Source organism: Neofelis nebulosa, chromosome 7 (genome assembly GCF_028018385.1).
Source record: "Neofelis nebulosa isolate mNeoNeb1 chromosome 7, mNeoNeb1.pri, whole genome shotgun sequence".
NCBI classification, from domain to species: domain Eukaryota; kingdom Metazoa; phylum Chordata; class Mammalia; order Carnivora; family Felidae; genus Neofelis; species Neofelis nebulosa.
The window spans coordinates 40,409,519-40,428,769 of NC_080788.1; the positions used below are offsets into that span (position 1 = coordinate 40,409,519).

Below are 19,251 nucleotides of genomic sequence, written 5' to 3' on the forward strand. Positions count from 1 at the left end.
GGGGTAGAGTATGCTCTGCCTAGCTTGATAATTGCAAGAGCAAGAGAAGGAGGCCAAGAGAAGTCTCCCGCTTGGAATGGCCATGCGAATGAGGATGAGGAGGGAACTGTCCTGTCCTCAGTGCATCTCCTGGTGCAGCCTGTGGAGAAGCTAACTAGGATTCAGGCCAGGATCTGGGCTGGAAATGGACTGGGCTCAGGGGGCAAGATGGGCCTGCGGGACGGACAGAGACCTTGACTCTGCCTCCACTGAGCCTGGAACCGAGTTGGAGGAGACCCTGAGGCAGAGGCAGGGAAAAGAAACGGAGACACCGAGGCAGAAAGAGACTCAGAGACAGGGAGACCAAGAGACAAACAGACCCAGAAACAAGCGGCCCAACTGGGGCCCAAGGCGACCCAGAGACCCCGGCAGAGCAGAGCCCCGCGCGGAGCAGGGTCACGGAGCGCGGGGCCGGGGTCCCCGGCGGGCCCTGCGGCCGCACTCGCCGGGCGCCCCCGCCCCGGCTGTTCGCCCAAGATGGCGATGGAGGGGCGGGCGAGGCGGCGGCAGCCCGGGCCCCCGCGCCGGCCCCCGCTCGGGCCCGGGCCCCCGAGGCCGCGCCCCCGCCCGCGGCGCCGCGCCTCCCCGGGCCACTGACGCCCGGCGCGCCCTCCCCCGGCGGCGGCGGCCGAGGCGCGGGGAGGCGGTGGCGGCGGCGGCGGCGGCCCGAGCCGGGCCCCATGGCGCGGGGGGACGCTGGCCGCGGCGGCGGGCTCGTCGCGCTGACCTTCTGCCTGCTGGCCGCGCGCGGTAAGGGCGGGCGCCGCGGCAGTGGCGGGAGCGGCTGCGGCGTGTCGGTGCGCCCGCGCCCCGGGCTGCGCCTGGCCGTGGGGCTGGCGTGCGTCCCGGGTCCCGAGCGAGTGCGGGGCCGCAGGGCGCGGGCGGCCCGTCCCGGTGCCCGTGATGCCTGTGCTTGGGGGGCTGCGGGCTGCGGCCGGGGGGGCGTCTGCGGCACGGACTTGGCCGCAGGGGGTGTGTGTCCTTGCTTTGCGGAGTCTGGAGTGTGTGAGTGTGAATGTGTGAGTGTGAGGGTGTGCGCGCGCGCGTTCAGAGGGTGGGGACGGGGGGCTTCTGCGGGCGTACGTGTCCGCAGTGCGTGTCACAGTCGCGGCGTGGCATCGCGGGGCCGCGGCTGCGGCGTTGGTGGCTTGCGCCGGGCGGGCTCTCCTTGCCCGCGCGTGTCGTGGGTTGAGAGTGTGTGAAAGAGGGGTGTTGGGGGGTGTGTATCTGCACCTCCATTTGTGTCCAGATTGTGTGTAATTGTGTTTACGGGGCTGAGCTAATATTTGGCCTTGGCTTTTGGGGAGTGTCCTTGCCCGTGGTGGGGGACACAGGGCAGGCGATTCCGGACTGAGCGAGGACAGAGGTGATAAAACACTCAACTTTGCCCAGTGGGTGTGGTCCCTGGGGCTGGTTGGGGCGGTGTGTGTGTGGGGGGGACAGTTAGCTTTGCTCCCCCAACCCGTGGCTCGGAGTGGACGGGGGGAGGGGGCAGGAAACCAGTTGCTTTCGTGGACTTGTCCAACACTCGCTCTCGTGATGGGACGCGTGTCACTCCTGCCCCACCCACCAGGGGCAGGTCAGGGAAGCGTTGACCAGGTCAACAAGGCCTCCTCCAGCTCCCCCCGACCCCCCCCACTTCTGTGCGGGGTGGGGGTGGGGTAAGGGTCAGAGTTGTCCACACTGGAGAAAGGGCTGGGGCTGGGGTGACGGAATCCCAGTGCTCTGTGCCTAGGGCTCCTTCTTCCACCCTAGTCCTCTTGCTTTCCGTGTTGTGTGCGTTTGGGGGACGGCCCAGGGGGAAGGTAGGTGGCAGAGCTGGGGAGGGGGATGGGCTGCCCGCTTTGTTCGCCTAGTTCTTGCCTTCCCTGGCGAGGGGGGAGCTGAGGATGTGTCCGGGGCGAGTCGGGGAGGGACTTAGAGGTGGGGGTGGGGAGGGGGATTTCTCTCCAGCTGCTTCGGCTTTCCAGAGAGACTCAGCCAGGCCACGTGGGAGGGAGGCTGGGACGGCGGAGGGAGGCAGGGACCGCGGAGGAACCTTGGTCTGGCCGGCCCCAGGCCCATCTCCAGGAAACCCAAACAGCGGGTGGGAAAGTGCTCGGAAAGGCTCGGACCCCTTCTCTCCCCACAAAGACACGCCCCTCTCCAGCCCTGGCTCGGAACCCGGGATTGTCAGGTGAAGGGGGCGGGGAAGTGCGGGAGAGGCCTCCGTCCTCCGGGAGCCCAGGGGATTAAGGAATAGTTGTGCCGACTCTCTTACGCTCTTCCAAGAGCTCCAGGAACCGGCTCTGGGTCACCCAGCAAAGCGGGATGAGGGCTGGGAGCTGCGCTCAATCGTTACGGTATATCTGTGGGGCCTCCTGCGAGGGGTTCAGTTTGCCTGGGAGACCTGGCCTCTCCCTGCTCTTGAGTGCACAAGGCTGGGGCAGGGCCCGAGCTGGGGCTCCCTTGGCAGCAGTATGCATGGCCAAAACAACGAGGCTACTGGCCCTCAGTCCCAAACCCTTTGAGTGCGCAAAGCTTAACAGGCCTAGGGACACTCCTGTAGGATTCTGACTAGCCACCCTGATCTGGACCGAGGTCATTCATTCATTCATTCATTCAACAAATATTTACTGAGCACCCTTTTTGACTAGCATGTGCTTGGTGCCTAGAATATAGGAAATAAAGGAGGCAGACCTGGTCCCTGGTGCAGAGCTTGCTGTCTGGTGGAGGGAGACTGACATGACGGGTAGTCTGGAAAGGTCAGGAAAAGCTTCCTCCAGGAAGTGATGAATAATAGAGCTCCATGCAGAGGGTCAGTTAGCCCTGTAAAAGGAGAGTGATGATGGGCAAAGTTTTCCAGAGTGAACTGCCCATGTAAGTGCTCAGAGTGACTTCATTTAGAACACTGAATGAAGCTAAGCCTGGCAGGAGAGGAGAGCACAGGGATGAGAATGGGGCAGGATGGAGTGGGATGGGGGGGGGAGCGGGGCTGGTACCACAAATGTCAAGAGAAAAGGCTGAAGATGGGGGCTGGGCCCAGCTCCTGAAGGACTTTGTAAGTCCCACCAAGGTTTCTGGCCTGAGAGCCTGCCTGAGCCCTTGGCAAGTTTTAAAACCAGCTATGCATCAGCTCCTGCAGCCAGTGTGGAGAATCGGTCGGTTGGGCGGGACTGGAAGCAGGAAGCTCCAGCTTCTTGGGAGGCTGTTGTAGTAATCTAGAAGAGAGGATGGAGGCAACCGGCGTAGTGGCAGTTGGTGTGGCCAGGCTTCTAGAGATATTTAGAAAGGAGAATTAGTAGGATCTGAAGATAGATTGAGTTTGCAGGGGGTGAGGGAGAGGGAAGTAAAAAAATAATAGATGCTTCAGCAACCTCAACATGGCAGAGCGAAGGGGCTGGTGTCCCCCAACACGGCTCCAGTCAAGGATTGGAACTGGGGAGACTTATAGGAATGGGGCTTCTGTCTGGGGGTGGTGGGAGAATGGTGAATGCAAGAAGTGGGGCTCTCCCTTCCACCCAATCAAAATTTGGGGAGTGGGGATGCCACAGGTCAGTAATAAGAAGGCTCCAGGAACCTGAGAGCTGCTTTCTCTGCCCCATCTCTTTTTCAGCCCGGAGACACCGAGGTCCACCTCCCTTCCATTGGGGTGGCCCTCTCTGACCCCATATCGAGGTTAGGAACGAGGTCAAACAAGTTCCTCTTAATAGTGAGTTTTCTCCAGAATTTCTCCATACCTTCATCGGTCCTTTATGAACTTTCAGGGCCCAATTCATCATACATTATGTGTAAAATAGCAGTTCCTTTCTTTTCTTCTAAAGGTACCTCTTTCATGTTAAGCTATCTCACAAGTAGAGTAAATGGCAGCACTGAAGGGAATTTAGAAGTAATTTTAGCACGAACCCATTTTCCAGACGAGAAAGCTGAGTGACTTCCCAAAGCTGCATGGATAGGGACTGAGCTGGGGCTGGAACTAGTCTCCTGGCTCTTGGAGCCACATTTTCCCTGGGTTTGGTACACACATACCCAAGTTCAGTTTCTCTGCACCCCGTCCCCCTCACATGAGAAGTTACCCACTTTGGGCTTGACCTCCCTCAGTTGGTGTGTCTGAGTCTGGGCTCTGGAATTCACCCTTCTCCATTCATCCCTACCCGCTGCCTCCTGTTTGGCCTCCACTGTTTCTGAGGTACAGCAACCAGACTTGACACAGAATTCCAGATGCAGAACAGATGTCATTGCCAGGTGGGCTTTGGGGCTCCCAGCCCCCTGGAGTGTGCGGAGAGGGGAGGAGTAAGAGCAGCTCGGATGGGGGAGGACGCCAGCCCTAGCCTGGTTGGAGGAGGGTGATGGGAGCTGGGGTTGGGAGGAAAATCAAAGAGCTAATGTTCTGGCCCTGACATGCAGAGAAATAGAATCGAGCTGGGCTGTTGGCTACCTCACTGCTGAGGCTGACGCTGAGGCATCCTCTGGATTTGAGACGCTTTGGAGTCATTGAGGTCAGGGAAGCAGAGGCTCAGTAAGCTCTCTTTCAGGTGCAGACCTGAGTATGTAAGCTGGTGCAGAGCCAAGACTTCTGGATGGTTCCCATAAGAGACTTACTAGCTTGTCACATAGTCTGGAGGAGAGAGTTCCAGCAAGTGATCAGAGCATACAGGGAGAGAAAGGCGGGCACAGGAGAAATATTTTTAATCATATGAACCATACAGCAGGAGAACTGGTAAGGTAGTGAGCTCCCCAGTGATTGTAATGTTTAAGTACAGAGTTTCTTTCAGTGTGAGTTTGCTTTTCTGTCTCTGTGCTTTCTAAGCATTTTGTTAAGTGTCTACTAGATGCCACATAGGCAGTTTTCCACATACATTATTCACGTCATGTCCAGACTTTAAAGGAGTTCCTATAATTTTTACAGATAAGGAAAGTGAAGCTTAGAAAAGCATGATGGGGCTGTGTCTCCACATGTCCCCTTGTCTGTTCAAGGAATATTTATTGAGCACCTAGTATGTACCAGGCACTGTTTCAGGTACCAGGGATCTAGAAAGCTGCCGAGGACATGATTCTGAGCTTGTTGCCTCGTTGGGGAGAAAGAAAGTAAAAACTCTAGAGTGATAACTGCAATGACCAAGGTGCTCAGGATCCTATGGGGCAGAAAAGAGGCAACAACATCAGAACCAGGGATAGCATGGCTATCGTAAGGAGAGGGAGCAGCAGGAACAACATATGGAATAGCAGTGTGCTTTCAGAGAGCTGAAAGCAGTTTGATGGGGATAGAGGGTCACAGGGAATGGGAGGGAGGCAGGAGCTGACTGTGGCTTTACTGTCAGGTCCACTGAGGCTGGGCCTCTCAGGATCACAGATGAAGGGAACTGTGTGCCCATCCTTGTGTCCCAGGCCACTGTCCCAAGCTCTCCTTTCAGCTGTTGATGGGAGGGGTTTAGTGTGTTTGTAAGGGAAGCCACCAAGGTTGGGGGGTGGGGGGTGGGGAAGAAAGTTTCTGGAAGACACTGACTTGGGTCTCCTAGGAAAAGACATAACAGCATCATGGAGAACCGGCCCCACACTGAACACAAGATGTAAATCTGTTGGGCCCCGAAATTCAAAAGTGACACGGCATTGATGTTTGTGGCAAGTTCTTGGCTTCATGGAGGAGACATCTAGGCTTGGTTTCCCTCCCCCACCCTCTGGCCCCTTTCCTGAGAGTTCACGGGGAAATGGAACCCTGGCTCACACCTGGCCCCCACTAACCGCACAAAACAGCATCGAGCTGGCTCTGAGACTCGGAAGCGAATCTCCTGTCTGTCTGGGTTCTAATTGGCCTCACAAAATCTAATTTATCCTGCAAGTGGGTAAAATAACCTGTTAGAAGAAGGAGATCGAGAGATGACCTCAGGGTTCCCAAGCATAGGAGCTCCGTGTCTCTGGTAGGGTCTCACCAAGGAAGCTGAGGAGAAGGAATTGTGGCAGAGGAGCCCCCATCGAGGCACAAAGCTGGTGGGCAGCAAGCGTCCACTGTGTCTGCCCCAGTCCTGAGAGGGATAGCTGAGAAAGACTCATGGGAAGGGCTTTGGGGGTCAGCCATGACAGTGGCTGGGGGTGGCAGGAAAGGGGTGGCCAAGAAGCCACCGGACAAACAAGGTCCACTCCTCAGAGAGTCGCTTTTATGAAGCGATTTGGTGGTGTAGGGACCAAGTTTATGTGAAAAGAAGCATTGCTATGTAATGGAGCACAATGCAAAATTCGCCACAGGTTTAAAAATCAAAACATTTGGGGGCAGTCAGCAAGCCTCCTGAGCGTGCTGTCCTCTGCTTCTGGCAGAATTTTGGTGAACATGAGAAAAGTGGAGACTCTTCCTTTTCAGGCTGGGGAAACTGAGGCTGGAAGGAGTAAAAGTAAAAGTAAAAAAGTAAAAAGTAAAAGTGGGCCCAAGGTCATGTAACAAATGACCCAGGACCTTGACTCCAGACCAAGGCTTGTCCCCACCCCCCCTCCCCACCCAACACCCTGGTGTCCGTCTAGGCAAGAGGAAGGATGGGTAAGGGACCCGCAAGCGGCTATGTGATATAAAACATAAAAAGCTTCTGTCCGAGGAGGCAGGGCCAGCTTCATGGATGGCTGGCGCCTGAGCTGAACCCCTGGGGATGCATGTCCTGGGCACAGAAATTGGGTTGGGCACTGAGGCAGAGAGAACCCTCATATTCAAAGGCAACTGTCTCTTCAGTGCTGGGTTCAGCCCCCAAAGGTCAAAGGACATTTCCCCTACTGTCTTCCGGAGAGATGAGACACCCCATCCCCTCCACCTTTCTGGGCCTCAGCTTCCCCACTTATAAAATGAGGCATCTCAAGCTTCAAAGACATTTCCACCAACCTGGGCCAGGGTGGGCTGGTTCCCTCCTCATCTACATCCCTGTTGGTTTCCCTGTTCTACCTTGCTGGGTGCTTGGCTCCTCAGAGGTGGCGAAGCCAGACATCTGCTGATCCATGAATATTCAGGAAGGGAATCGGAGCCTCCTCTGGGCTCCCCAGCCAGCCACCGGCCTCTCTGGCTGCCGTCCTGCCCGCCAGAGCCCAGGCTGCTGACATACCCAGCAGCTGCTCAGGCCCCAACTGTTCACATTGTTTGTTCAGCGCGGCAGGGGATTTTCCAGGCCCCGGACGTGCTTTGGGGGGCGGGGAGGCTGCCGCAGGGCTCAGGGATTCGTGTCATGTGGGGCTTTTCTCCCTTGAAACTCAAACTGACTGCTCAGCGGCTGGAACCCGGCAATTGGAAGCCACTGGGCTGAGAGCCCGGGCTTGTCTTCCCCCTACCCTATGTTTGAATCATAGAATCTAGGGCTTTAGAGGTAGAAGGGACTGGCTGTTAAGAACTGTAATTAACATTTGTGCAGTTTTTTTTTTTTAAAGTAACATCTTTCATTAAAAAAAAAAAAAAAAAAAACACGCAAACATTTGTACAGTTTATAAAGAGCCTGTAAAGAATGAGCTCCCCTTCCTTGATTGATGCGCCGACACCCATCATCTTGTTTACTCCTCACAGGCTTGGTCATATGGGCTTCATTTTACAGATCTGGAAACTAAGGCCCAGAGAGGTTAAGGGGCTTGTCACACAGCTGGTAGGCAGAGCAGCAAGACTGAAAACTACATCTTTGGCCCCAAGGTCAAATGCTCTTTCCACCATAGCAAATAACCCAAAGTGATGTCAAGGCCAGTCTGGTTTCTCCAGTCTGGATGGAAACCAGGTGAGGACGAGGGCTGCCTGTCCCTGCACTCACTAGTGATGCTGAGGCTGGTTGTGCGATTGGAGGTGCCAGCAGAGCCTTTCTGATGAATTAAGAAAGGCAGAGACCCGGGGCGGGCGTCTCCCTCTCTCTCTGCCCCTCCCCCACTCATGCTCTGTCTGTCTCTCTTGCTCTCAAAAAATGAGTTAACATTTAAAAAATTAAAAAAAAAAAAGAAAAAGGCAGAGGCCCTGTTCAGGCCCCATTGGTGTCAGAGCCCTGGCTTCTGCCCTGGCTTCCTTACTCAGCCAGTTGGGACTTGTCTTTGCCCCTCAGTCTTATTTTGCTCTAGGAGTGATGGGAAGAGAGCCTGGAGACAGACAGGGGTTCTAAGTATGGACATCTATATGTCCAGGTTATGACAAGTATGGCAGAAACTGGGGCACATATGTTCAGGTGTGGAAGGTTGTGTCTACGGTCTGTATGTGTGCCCAAATGGTGTTCTATATGTTTGGGAATAGGTTTATCCACGTATGACTCTTCACTGAATAATCCTAAAGTCTTAGAATCTCAGACATCACCTGCTAGCTACGTTTGAGTAAAGTCCAGAAGAAGTGATTGGCCCGAGGCCACACAGCTAGACTGTGACAGACCCAGGTCTAGAACTTGAGGGTTGCCTGATTCCCAAGCCATTTGGCTTTCTGCATGCCCTCATGTGGCTATCAGCCCAGACCTGCTCTGTACTAAGTATGTGCCATTGTACTCATCTTTGTCCTCGGTCCATTCTCAGATGTGCCGTTGTGCCTGTAAGCATAGTGTCAGGCCTGAGGATAAGAAGGGACCTTGGGTTATTGAGCTTGTATGGGATGGGGAGGTAGCAGGTCGACCTTCTGGTCAACACAACTGGGAAAACCAAGCATTTCTCTATGAATAACTATTACTGGGCCTTGTTGAAATGGTAGTTAAGATGATAAACATTGGCCTTTGTGTATTTTTGCCTTGACCTGGGATGACATTCCCCTCCCCCAATTCCCCCCTAGTCCTCCCTTTGTGGCAGGGGCCGTGTTGGAGCTACAGGGTCTTCTGGGGCTCCTGGGGATGGGCTCTGGCTTGCTGCATGACCAAGGGGAACTGAGCTGTAGGGAGGAGTGCTTAGCCTCTCCTGTCACTGGGACAGAAGTGGGTTGGGTGATAGTGGTCAAGATGATCTGTAAGGTTCCAGGGAGGAGTGACATTTCCGAGGGCCAGTTCTGTGCCAGGCCAGGCACTGTGTTCCTTTTCCACACCTTGTCCCACTTAATGCTCCCAACAGCCCTATGAGGAAGGGGTTACTGTGTACTTTTTTTATTGAGATAAAATCCACATAGCACAGATTTCACCGTCTAGAGTGTACAAGTCAGTGGTCTTTCTGATGTTCACAGGTTTGCACGACCATCACCACTGGCTAATACCAGAACATTCTCATCACCCAAAAAAAGAAACATCATATCCTTTTGCCATGGTTCCTCATTCTTCCCTCTCCTTGGCCCCCGGCAGCCATTCATCTACTTTCTGTCTTTGTGGATTTGCCCATTCTGGACATTTCCTAGAAATGAGATTGTATAATATGTAGCATTTTTGCGACTGGCTTCTTTCACTTAGCAGAAAGTTTTTAAAGTTCATCCAGGTAGCAGATAGCGGTATTTTCATTTCTTTTGATGGCTGAGGAATATATTTAGCCATTCATCAGGTGCTGGGCATTTGGGTTGTTTCTCCTTTTCACCTATTATGAAGAACGTTGCTGTGAACTGTGTTTTTTGGCTGATGAAGAAATTGAGCAGCCAGGGAAGGTGGGCGCGGAGAAGGGTGGCAGACTGCCCAAGATCACAGGTGATGGGGCGGAGCCAAGGATCTGGATGCAGATCTCTCTATGGGACCTCTTCTTCCACGAGCTGCCCCAGCCCCTGGGCAGGTGACCGAGGATCTGGAGGCTGTGGAATGCGGGAGGACCCACACTAACAGCCCTGGTCCTTGCCCTCTCTGTGCAGGTGAACTGCCGTGGCCCCCGGAGACAACAGTGGAGCTGAGTTGTGGGGCAGGGCCACTGCAAGTGATCCTGGGCCCAGAGCAAGCTGCAGTGCTGGACTGCGGTCTGGGGGCTTCCGGACCCCCCACCAGCATCACGTGGAGCAAGGATGGAGGCTCTCTGCCTGAGCACGACCACCTGCGCCTGCTACCAAATGGCTCCTTATGGCTGTCTCAGCCGCTAGCACCTGATAGCAGTGACGAGGCGAGCCCTGGGAACTCAGAGCTCATTGAGGGCAACTATTCCTGCCTGGCCCATGGTCCCCTTGGAGCGGTGGCCAGCCAGGCCGCAGTGGTCAAGCTCGCCAGTAAGTGCCTGCAACCGGGGGCTGAACTGAGACCCGGGAGGCCTGGGGTGCGGGCAGTGTGGTCCCCATTAGCTCCTTGCACAAAGGCCTATCTCTTGAGCTCACTCCACTTTCCCTCTGCTCAGTAGGTCCTTTCCTGGTGTGGCTGCCTTCCCCCCCACCTTTCCTTCCTCCTCCTTTTCTTTCCCTTTGAGTTTGAGAGTCTAGAGTTGTGCTCTCCTCCAAGAAGCCCTTCAGAAAAGCTTGTAAGAGTGGGGGGCACTGGAGCAGGTGGAGTACCTGGACAAGCCCCATCATCCAGCCCGGGTGGGGGGCGGTTCTCAAGAGACACAAGATCACCGTGAAGAAATTTTAGGCCAGAAGAAATGTGCATCTTACTGCAGTCTGGCCATGATGGTGATGTTAGGGGTTGGGGGGCAGTGCTTTGCGCTTCATTCTGACATGGCATCTGACCAGTAGTCTCCACTTCTTACCCCCCCCCCGGCTGCCTCTTCAACTGTGTCTCTGTTGGCTGGCATTTGCTCTGCTTGTGTTTCTGTCACCTTGTACTTCTCTGTCTCTGTGTGTGCATGTGCGTGCCTGTGTGTGTTTCACTTTCTGTGCCCCCTGTCTTTTCTGGGCTCCTCTCCCGTCTCTGCCCACGCGTCTCTGTCCTCACCCCCAGCACTCGCAGGCTTCTCTCTGCACCCGGAGTCTCAGGTGGTGGAGGAGAACGGGACTGCTCGGTTTGAATGCCACATTGAAGGGCTGCCAGCACCTGTCATTACTTGGGAGAAGGACCAAGTGCCGGTGCCCGAGGAGCCTCGGTGAGTGTCCTATAGGGGAGTGGGCGGTGGGTAGGCCAGAGAGGGCTCTGGGATGTGCTCAGGAACTGGGATTCTTGCAGCCACAGTGGCTCCATTTGCCTAAACTGGTTTAGGGGCCAACCACTGCCTGACTCTCAGCTCACATTCGGTCCCCGAGAGAAGTTGGGCAGAGTTTTTACTCCTTGCAAAGAATGCCACCCACTAAGCTATGGAGCTTGGGTATGGCATAGTGATAGAGCCCTTCAGAGCATATCTAGCCCAAGCACTTGCCTTACTGAAGAGGGGATTGAGGGCCACAGAGGAGCAGAGGCTGGTCCTAGGACTTGATCCCTACTGTGGCCTCCCGGCTAGGCCCAGATGTACATGCAGCATGAGCAGAGAGCATGAGGCTCATTTGCTTCTGTGGACTCTGAGTTGGTCTCATGACACGGTTGTCACCCCATGGATTCTTACATCTTTGGAAATGCAGCTCCAAGGCCTTTCCCAGTCACCCTACGGTCCTCTGCCTACATCTCTCTAGCTGTAGTTACCAGCTCACTTTCTCCTTCTCTCCTGGTGGAGGTGGGGCTCCTTGGCCTCAGAAACACTGGTTTCCAGGTCTCTCTGCCCTGGGACTAATCTATCTTGAGTGTTGAGTTGTCCCAGCTGCTCTGACTTTTGTTCACATCTAGGTAAGGGGTACAGGTATAGGAGAAACTTCCATTTGGTAGAAGGGCCACAGGGCATATTCCTGCAACAGAAGTGAGGGAGGAAGAAGGGCAGGAGGTCAAGCTGCTGATTCAGGTTGTTGCTTAGCCTGATCCTCCTCACAGAGGCCCTTCACACTCAGCTTCATTCTCCCCACCCATGAAACTAAAAAAATAAATAAATGAAAGAGTTAGATTAGATCATCGTTCTTTGTAAAACAATAGTCACTAAAGGTGCTTCTCAAAAAAAAGTACTCCGTGGTCAAATAAGGCTGGGAAAACTACCTACAAATCCCCTTCTTTTTTTTTTTTTTTTTTTTTTTTTTAATTTTTTTTTTCAACATTTTTTATTTATTTTTGGGACAGAGAGAGACAGAGCATGAACGGGGGAGGGGCAGAGAGAGAGGGAGACACAGAATCGGAAACAGGCTCCAGGCTCCGAGCCATCAGCCCAGAGCCTGACGCGGGGCTCGAACTCACGGACCGCGAGATCGTGACCCGGCTGAAGTCGGACGCTTAACCGACTGCGCCACCCAGGCGCCCCTACAAATCCCCTTCTTGAAGCTGGCAAGGCTCTGACAAGTCCTGTATGGAAAATCCGTTAAACTTGTTGAACCAAGCACTTCATAGTCTCATCTGCCCACAGCCCCTCTTGCAGCAACCCTGTTAACATCCCATGAATGAGCATTCTAGGGAGTGACCTTGGAAATGCTGACCTGGCCTTTCTAGGGCTGACGTTTTAACTTCTGTGGCTTCCAAAATGTGGGCCCCTTGCCGCTGTTGGTCGGTGCTTCCTGAGAGTTGCTGGGCAAGAACCAAGTGAGGGCCTACTCTTGACAGCCACCAGAGAGTAGGAGAGAGCAGAGAAGTATCCCCCTGTCAAAAGGCACAACAGGTCCCCATTTAATGAGGGCTGTGTTTTCTCACTTAATTCTTCCCATCATCCTTCAAGGTAGATGTTTCTTATTTTCCATATTTTCCTCTACTTACTTTTAGTTTATATTCCTAGAAGATGCGTTTTTCATGTTCATGTAAGCAAAAAAGAAGAAACCCTTATCATCCATAGAAAGCCTCTGTTAGTTTTGATGTCTGTCCTCTGGAATTTTCCCCTATATGTTTAGAAATACCCTCTTTTAAAATGTGGATTATACTGTACATACTGGGGTTTTTTGTTTGTTTTAAGTAAACTCTATACCCAACGTGGGGTTCAAACTCACAACCCCAAGATCAAGAGTTGCATGCTCTACCTACTGACCCAGCCAGGCTCCCCCATACTGGGATTTTTTGCTCAATCACCTTTTTTTCCAAAACAAAAATAGAATTATAGCGCAACTTTTACTTTTTTAAAATTTAACACATCACGAACATCCTCCCAGGTCTATACATATGGCTACGGCAGATAGTATTATTTGGATCGTTAAACAAGAGACCTAAGGATCAGAGACAGAAGTAACTTAGCCCAGGGGCACCTGGGTGGCTCAGTCAGTTAAGCGTCCAACTTTGGCTCAGGTCATGATCTCGTGGCTCGTGAGTTTGAGCCCCGCGTCAGGCTCTGTGCTGACAGCTCGGAGCCTGGAGCCTGCTTTGGATTCTGTGTCTCCCTCACTCTCTCTTACCCTCCTCTGCTTTTGCTCTCTCTCTCAAAAATAAATAAACATTTTAAAGAAAGAAGAAGTAACTTGGCCCAGGTCACACAGCTAGTACACAGAGTGTGGGATGCTAGAGACTTGGCATGAATGACACACAAGCTGCCTGTGATTTGGTGGTTGGGGTGGGGAGGCTGCGGGGTCTGAAGAAGTTCATGCTACAGATGGGCTTAAAGGTCAGGTGGTCCAACTGTGGCTCCGAGCAGAGAAGTTACTTTCCCAAAGTTTCTCAGCAAATAGTAGGGCTCCCTTGCCTCCCAGCATCTAGTCCGGGCATCATCCTATGAAGCCGCAGGCCTCTTCTAGGAGTATGGAGCTGCCAGTTCCTGGGCCCTGGGAGTGTTTGCCCCCAAGTTCTCTGAAAAGTGATCCTCATCTATAAATAAGCCAGGCTCACATGTCCCAGCACATTGTGTAGGGGGAATAAAGAAATGTCTAAAACAGCAACTTGATTGTGCCCAAGGTATGTATTTTTACACATGCCCAGATATAGCACATGTACAAATATGCTATTCATAAACTCAGCCCAGGGTGTGAAGGAGCCCGTATGCCTCGGTGTAGGGTGTGCGCGTGTGCAGTTAATCAACACACTCTGTCAAGGTATATGTACATATGTTTGGAACTGATGGTGAAGACTAGACCCTGAGGCAATTCCCTGGTACTTATACTAATTTCTAACAATAGGGGATCTTTTTCCTTCCACGGGAACCAGTAATCAATGAGAGCAATGTTTCCCAAATCCCAGGCTTTCACAGACCCCCCTTATAATTTTGGCCATCCCTAAACCATTTATTCAATCGCGTACTCAATACATGTCTTTAAACCAACCCTCTTTTGTAACTTTAACACGAATTGAAAAGGAGCATTATTTCCCCGCAGTAAAAAGGAAAACCAGCAACACTTAACATAAATAGAAGGTAGCCATAAAAATAAATACATAACCATTGGAATAAAAAATGTGTGTCTGTGTCTGGAGCCACATGAAATAATTTTGTTATCACCACTCACACTTGAAAAACGTGGCGCCGCCTGGTTAAGCATCCGATTTCAGCTCAGGTCATGATCTTGAAGTTCACAAGTTCAAGCCCCGTGTCGGGCTCTGTGCTGAGAGCTCAGAGCCTGGAGCCTGCTTCAGATTCTGTGTGTGTGTGTGTGTGTGTGTGTGTGTGTGTGTGTGTGTGCCCCTCCTCTGCTCACACTCTGTCTCTCTCTCAAAAATAAACATTTAAATACACAAATAAATAAATAAATAAAACATGACATTAATGGACCTCAATACCTTAGGATCCCTAGTCCAGTCTCCTGCCCTACCCATCTCCCAGTGCCCAGGGTGTCTCTCAACCTCAAGTGACCCTTGGCCAGTGTCCCTTTTCTCTAGGTGGATCTCTGAAGGGCTCAGGGTCGGGGCTCCTTGGCCCTTATGAAATTCAGAGCAGCTATGTCATTTCTACTATGTTCTTTTTGTTGTTGTTAAGTAATCTCTACACCCAACGTGGGGCTCCAACTCATGACCCGGAGATCAAGAGTCCCATGCTCTACCGACTAAGCCACCCAGGTGTCCCTCTACTGTATTTTTAAATCCCTGGTTCCAAGTAGCCTTTCGGAGGTGGGGCAGCAGGCTTAAGCTCAGGCTTGGAAAGAGAATGATCCTTTCCTTTTGGAGAGAGATTGCTTTTCATTCTGTAAGTAGCTATTTTTATTTGAAATTTGAATTGATTTTAAAATAATAAAACATAAAGGGACACCTGGGTGGCTCAAGCAGTTAAGCGTCTGGTTTCGGCACAAGTCATGATCTCACAGTTCGTGAGTTCTAGCGCCACATCGGACTTGGCCGTCAGCGCGGAGCCTGCTTTGGATCCTCTGTCCCCCTCTCTCTCTGCCCCTCCCCCACTGTTCTCTTTCTCTCTCTCTCTCTCTCTGTCTCTCAAAATAAATAAATAAACTTAAAAAAATAAAATGAAATAATAAAACATACCAATTTAATGGAAAAAAGTCATCCACCAACTGAACACAGACAGTTGTTACTATTGTGATTATTCCCTCCCGGTCTTTCAAAATATGGGTATAGTTTCTATCATTGTAAGTATGTGTTTAGAATTTGTGATTCATAGATAATATTTTTAATGTGAGATGATAACACGTTAGGGTCAGGGTTGGGAAGGAGGCAGGACAGAATTATTTAACCCATTTTTCAGATGAGAAAGCTGAGGCCCAGACATATGATATCACTTGGTAGAGTCACATATGCTGGAACGAGTTCTCCCCACTATGTCACAGCTGCTTCTATGTTAGAGCTTGGAGTTTTAAAACAAAGTGTACAAGGGCACATGTTTTTCCCAATTGAAATTTTTTAAAGTTTTATATTTCCAAACTAATAAATATTCAAAATTTTCATTTTTTAATTTTTTTAATGTTTATTTATTTTAGAGAGAGAGACAGAGACAGACAGAACGTGAGCAGGGAAGGGGCAGAGAGAGAGGGAGACAGAATCCGGAGCAGGCTCCAGGCTCTGAGCTGTCAGCACAGAGCCCAACGTGGGGCTTGAACTCACAAACCTTGAGATCATGACCTGAGCCTAAGTCAGATGTGTAACCGACTGAGCTACTCAGGCGCACACCCCAAATTTTTTTTTTAAAACGCAACAAATAAGAATTTCCAGTAATCACACTGCCAGAGAAAAATCTCCTTGAATGATGTTAAGCTTCACCATCCTTGACTTTTTCTGAGCATATCCTAACATATCATTTATCTGTTTTCCAAAAATAGAACTGCTTCCTAAAAACACTGTTTTGTGACTTTTTCCCCCACTAACCAAAATATCTTGCATATACTTCCAAGGACAGAAAAAGATTTTAACAAAACAGAAAAGATTTTAGATGAACACAAAAGTGGTTCCATCCAGCTTTTGCTGGCTGCAGTGACAGCACCACATGTGAGGAAAGATATCCCTTCTTTCCTTCCTTCCTCCCTCCCTCCCTCTGTTTTCCTCCCTCTCCCTTCCTCCCTCCCCGCTCCTTCCTTCTTTCCTTCCTTCCTTCCTTCCTTCCTTCCTTCCTTCCTTCCTTCCTTCCTTCCTTCCTTCCTTCCTTCCTTCTTCCTTCGTTCCCATACATAAATAAGGAAATGTTACTTGTCCAAGGAGGTATTGGCTCTTGGGTACATGAAGCACAATTTCCGTGGAAAGCCTTGGAAACTTTGGGGTTAGGAAACGTGAACTGGCCTGGCAGAAACCCTGCAGGCAAGTTCAGCTAGCTAGAGTGAAGGAAGAGGAAGGATCTTGGAGGCAGAGTATATTAAGTGGAGGAAACCTGGACGGGGATAGAGGTCTTGTTTCCCATGGGTTCTGCTTGTCCTTCCCCACTGGTCCTTTCCCATCAAATTTTCCTGGCCCAGGATTTTACCTCCAACTACCCTTTGCCTCCATGTCCCTTTTCCCCTGCTGGCCCCAGCACTGACATGGGCAGCTGCTGGAGCTGAGGGTAAGATACTGGGGCAGAGGTGGGCTTACCCATGGAATGAGGGAGGGAGTAAAGCAGGTTTATGTTTTTTCTCTAAGTCTTTGGGCCATAGTAGGTCTCTAGGCCTTGGCCAGAGTTTTCTCCCAATACCCTGAGCCAGTCCCCCTCTCCTGTGTTTAGATTTTTTCATAGCCCATTTTCCAGTGAGCCAAGGGACCTTCATCAACCACACTGCTGCCCCACTCCCTCTCTAACTTTGGCCCAGTCTACATCCGGGGACCAGCGCCATTTGCTCTATGGAGAAACTAGGACTCTCAACCTTGAGCTGACCCTTCAAGGATCACGGTTGGAGGATTCAGGAAGACGCATTCCCCTGCTACTTGGGCCAGAGCCCATTCTGCCTACCACACCCCCAGACCCATGGACACTGCCTTGCCCGGATTGCATTATCTCTCAAGCAAGGTCTCTGAGCCTTTCTAATCTGAGTGGCTTTTCAGCCTCTAACCAAGAGGGCAGAGAACACCCCCTTCATCCATTACCCCTCGTAAGTAATGTATGCATTGACTGGGGCTTGCTAGGGACCTTGTCCCTTCCACGGGTATTCTCAACCATTTAATGGCTGGTGAGACAGGCAGGTAGGAAGAACATGGGATTTGGAACCAGAAGACCTGGGTTCAAGTCTCAACTCTGCTCCAGCTGTGAGACCCTGGGAGAATACCCTGCTGCCTCTGAGCCTTAGTTTTGTCACCAGTAAAACAGAGGTTGTGATGTCCTCTATCTCTTCAGATTGTTTTGGCTCAGATGACACTGTATGAATAAAATGGATTTTTATCAGGGAGGGAGGAGGTAACATAGGCAGGGAGTAAACAAATTGACACTGTATATAGAAGGCTGTGTAATATAAAGTCAGTCTTGCATTGTCAGCTCCCAGAATCCCAGGTCCCCTCCCTGGAGACAACCACCATTACCAGGGGCCTTCAGTGCAAGCATATTAAGTGTGCATATCCCCACACACTGTTCTGCACCAAACATGCTTTGGAGATTGTCCTGTTTCATCACACATGGAGGAGCCTCCTTTTTTTTTTTTTTTAAGTATTTTTTTAAATGTTTATTTATTTTTGTGAGAGAGAGAGAGAGAAAACCAGCAGGGGAGAGTCAGAGAGAAGGGAACAGAGGATCTGAAGCAGGCTCGGAGCTTCCAGCAGAGAGCCAGACACGGGGCTTGAACTCACAAACTATGAGGTCATGACCCAAGCCAAAGTCAGATGCTTAACCGACTGAGCCGCCCAGGCACTCTGAGCTGTCTCCTTTTTAACAGCTGCCTAGCATTCCATCGTATGAATGTACTCAAACCGATTTAGCTAGTTCCCACCCTACAGATGGACACTTGGATCGTTTCCAGTCTTCTGCCTTTGTAGTTACAGTGCTGGAGTGAATATCATTAAACATGTTTTTGTGTACATGTATGAGAATATCTGTGGGATAGAGTCCTTGAAGTGGCGTTGCTGGGTCAAAAGGCATGTGCAGGGTTGATTTTAAGATCTTACCAGCTTGCCCTTGAAGGAAGCTGTATCCACTGGCATGGTGATCAACAGAGGAGTGTCTTCCCTCCATTACCTCATCCACAGAGGGTGTTAGAAAACACCCAAAGTGATCTTTGCCAACCTGATAGGTGAAAATGGCATCTTACAGCTTTAATTTGCATTTTTTTTTATTATAAGAGAGGCTTGAAAGTAAAATGCTGTCAGTAGTTCAGGCTGGAGAGAGAGGTAGACCTAGGACAGCTCCCTGCAGAGCTCCTGCCCACCTCATAGGTGCCCTCTCCCCCTTCCCAAGGCTCATCATTCTTCCCAACGGGGTCCTCCAGATCCTGGACATTCAGGAGAGTGACTCAGGCTCCTACCGCTGCGTGGCCACCAACTCAGTCCGCCAGCGCTTCAGCCAGGAGGCCCTACTCAGTGTGGCCCCCAGAGGTAAGGGGGCAGGCTGGATGGGGAAACCTGGGATTTCTGGACCAGCCACCTCAGAGCTGGGAGGCACCTCGTGAGGTCCAAGCGCTGCCTTCAAATAAGTGACAGTGTATCAGTCCCACTGGGCAGGTGTGGAGTACCACCCAACAAGTCAGAAATAGAACTGGAGCTGGAACCCAAGACTCCAGACTCCCAGTCCAGCTCTCTTCCTGCAGAGGCTCTGTGTTCCCTCGGGTTGGGTGGAACATCCTGGGCTGGGGACAGAGGTGGGGAAGGGAGGCATCTGAAGAGGGTGTGTCAGTGCCCTGAAGCCATGGTCCCTTCCTTTCTGTGTCTCCTGAGGACTCTGAGCATTAGGGGATTGGCTGGGCACCGAGAATCTGGTTCCCTGCAGTCTGGTGCTCCTGTCCTCTCCATTTCTCCGAAAAGTTCCTGTCCCAGTGTAACACAGTAGGAAAGGCACAGGCTTTGGGGTCGGAAAGACCTGGTTTGAATCCTGGCCTCTCTACTTGCCATCTATGTGACCCTGGGCTGTTATCAAACGTCTAGCTCAGGGAGGTTGTGAGAATAGCTGAGATAAGAA

At 51.6% G+C, this 19,251-nt stretch overlaps 1 protein-coding gene across 4 annotated transcripts in view; it reads left to right on the plus strand.

Annotated features, from left to right (window-relative positions):
• Positions 1 to 589: 589 nt before the first annotated feature.
• Positions 590 to 19,251, plus strand: part of IGDCC4 (immunoglobulin superfamily DCC subclass member 4) — a 40,393-nt gene continuing 21,731 nt past the window's right edge. Inside the window, exons 1-4 of one of the 4 annotated variants that reach the window (XM_058737352.1) lie at positions 590 to 789; positions 9,758 to 10,102; positions 10,767 to 10,908; positions 18,535 to 18,671. In XM_058737352.1, coding sequence (XP_058593335.1) covers positions 720 to 789; positions 9,758 to 10,102; positions 10,767 to 10,908; positions 18,535 to 18,671 — 694 coding nt within the window. In that variant the 5' untranslated portion in view covers positions 590 to 719. The remainder of the gene's footprint in view (positions 790 to 9,757; positions 10,103 to 10,766; positions 10,909 to 18,534; positions 18,672 to 19,251) is intronic. The other 3 variants (XM_058737351.1, XM_058737348.1, XM_058737350.1) reach the window with 3 other exon arrangements.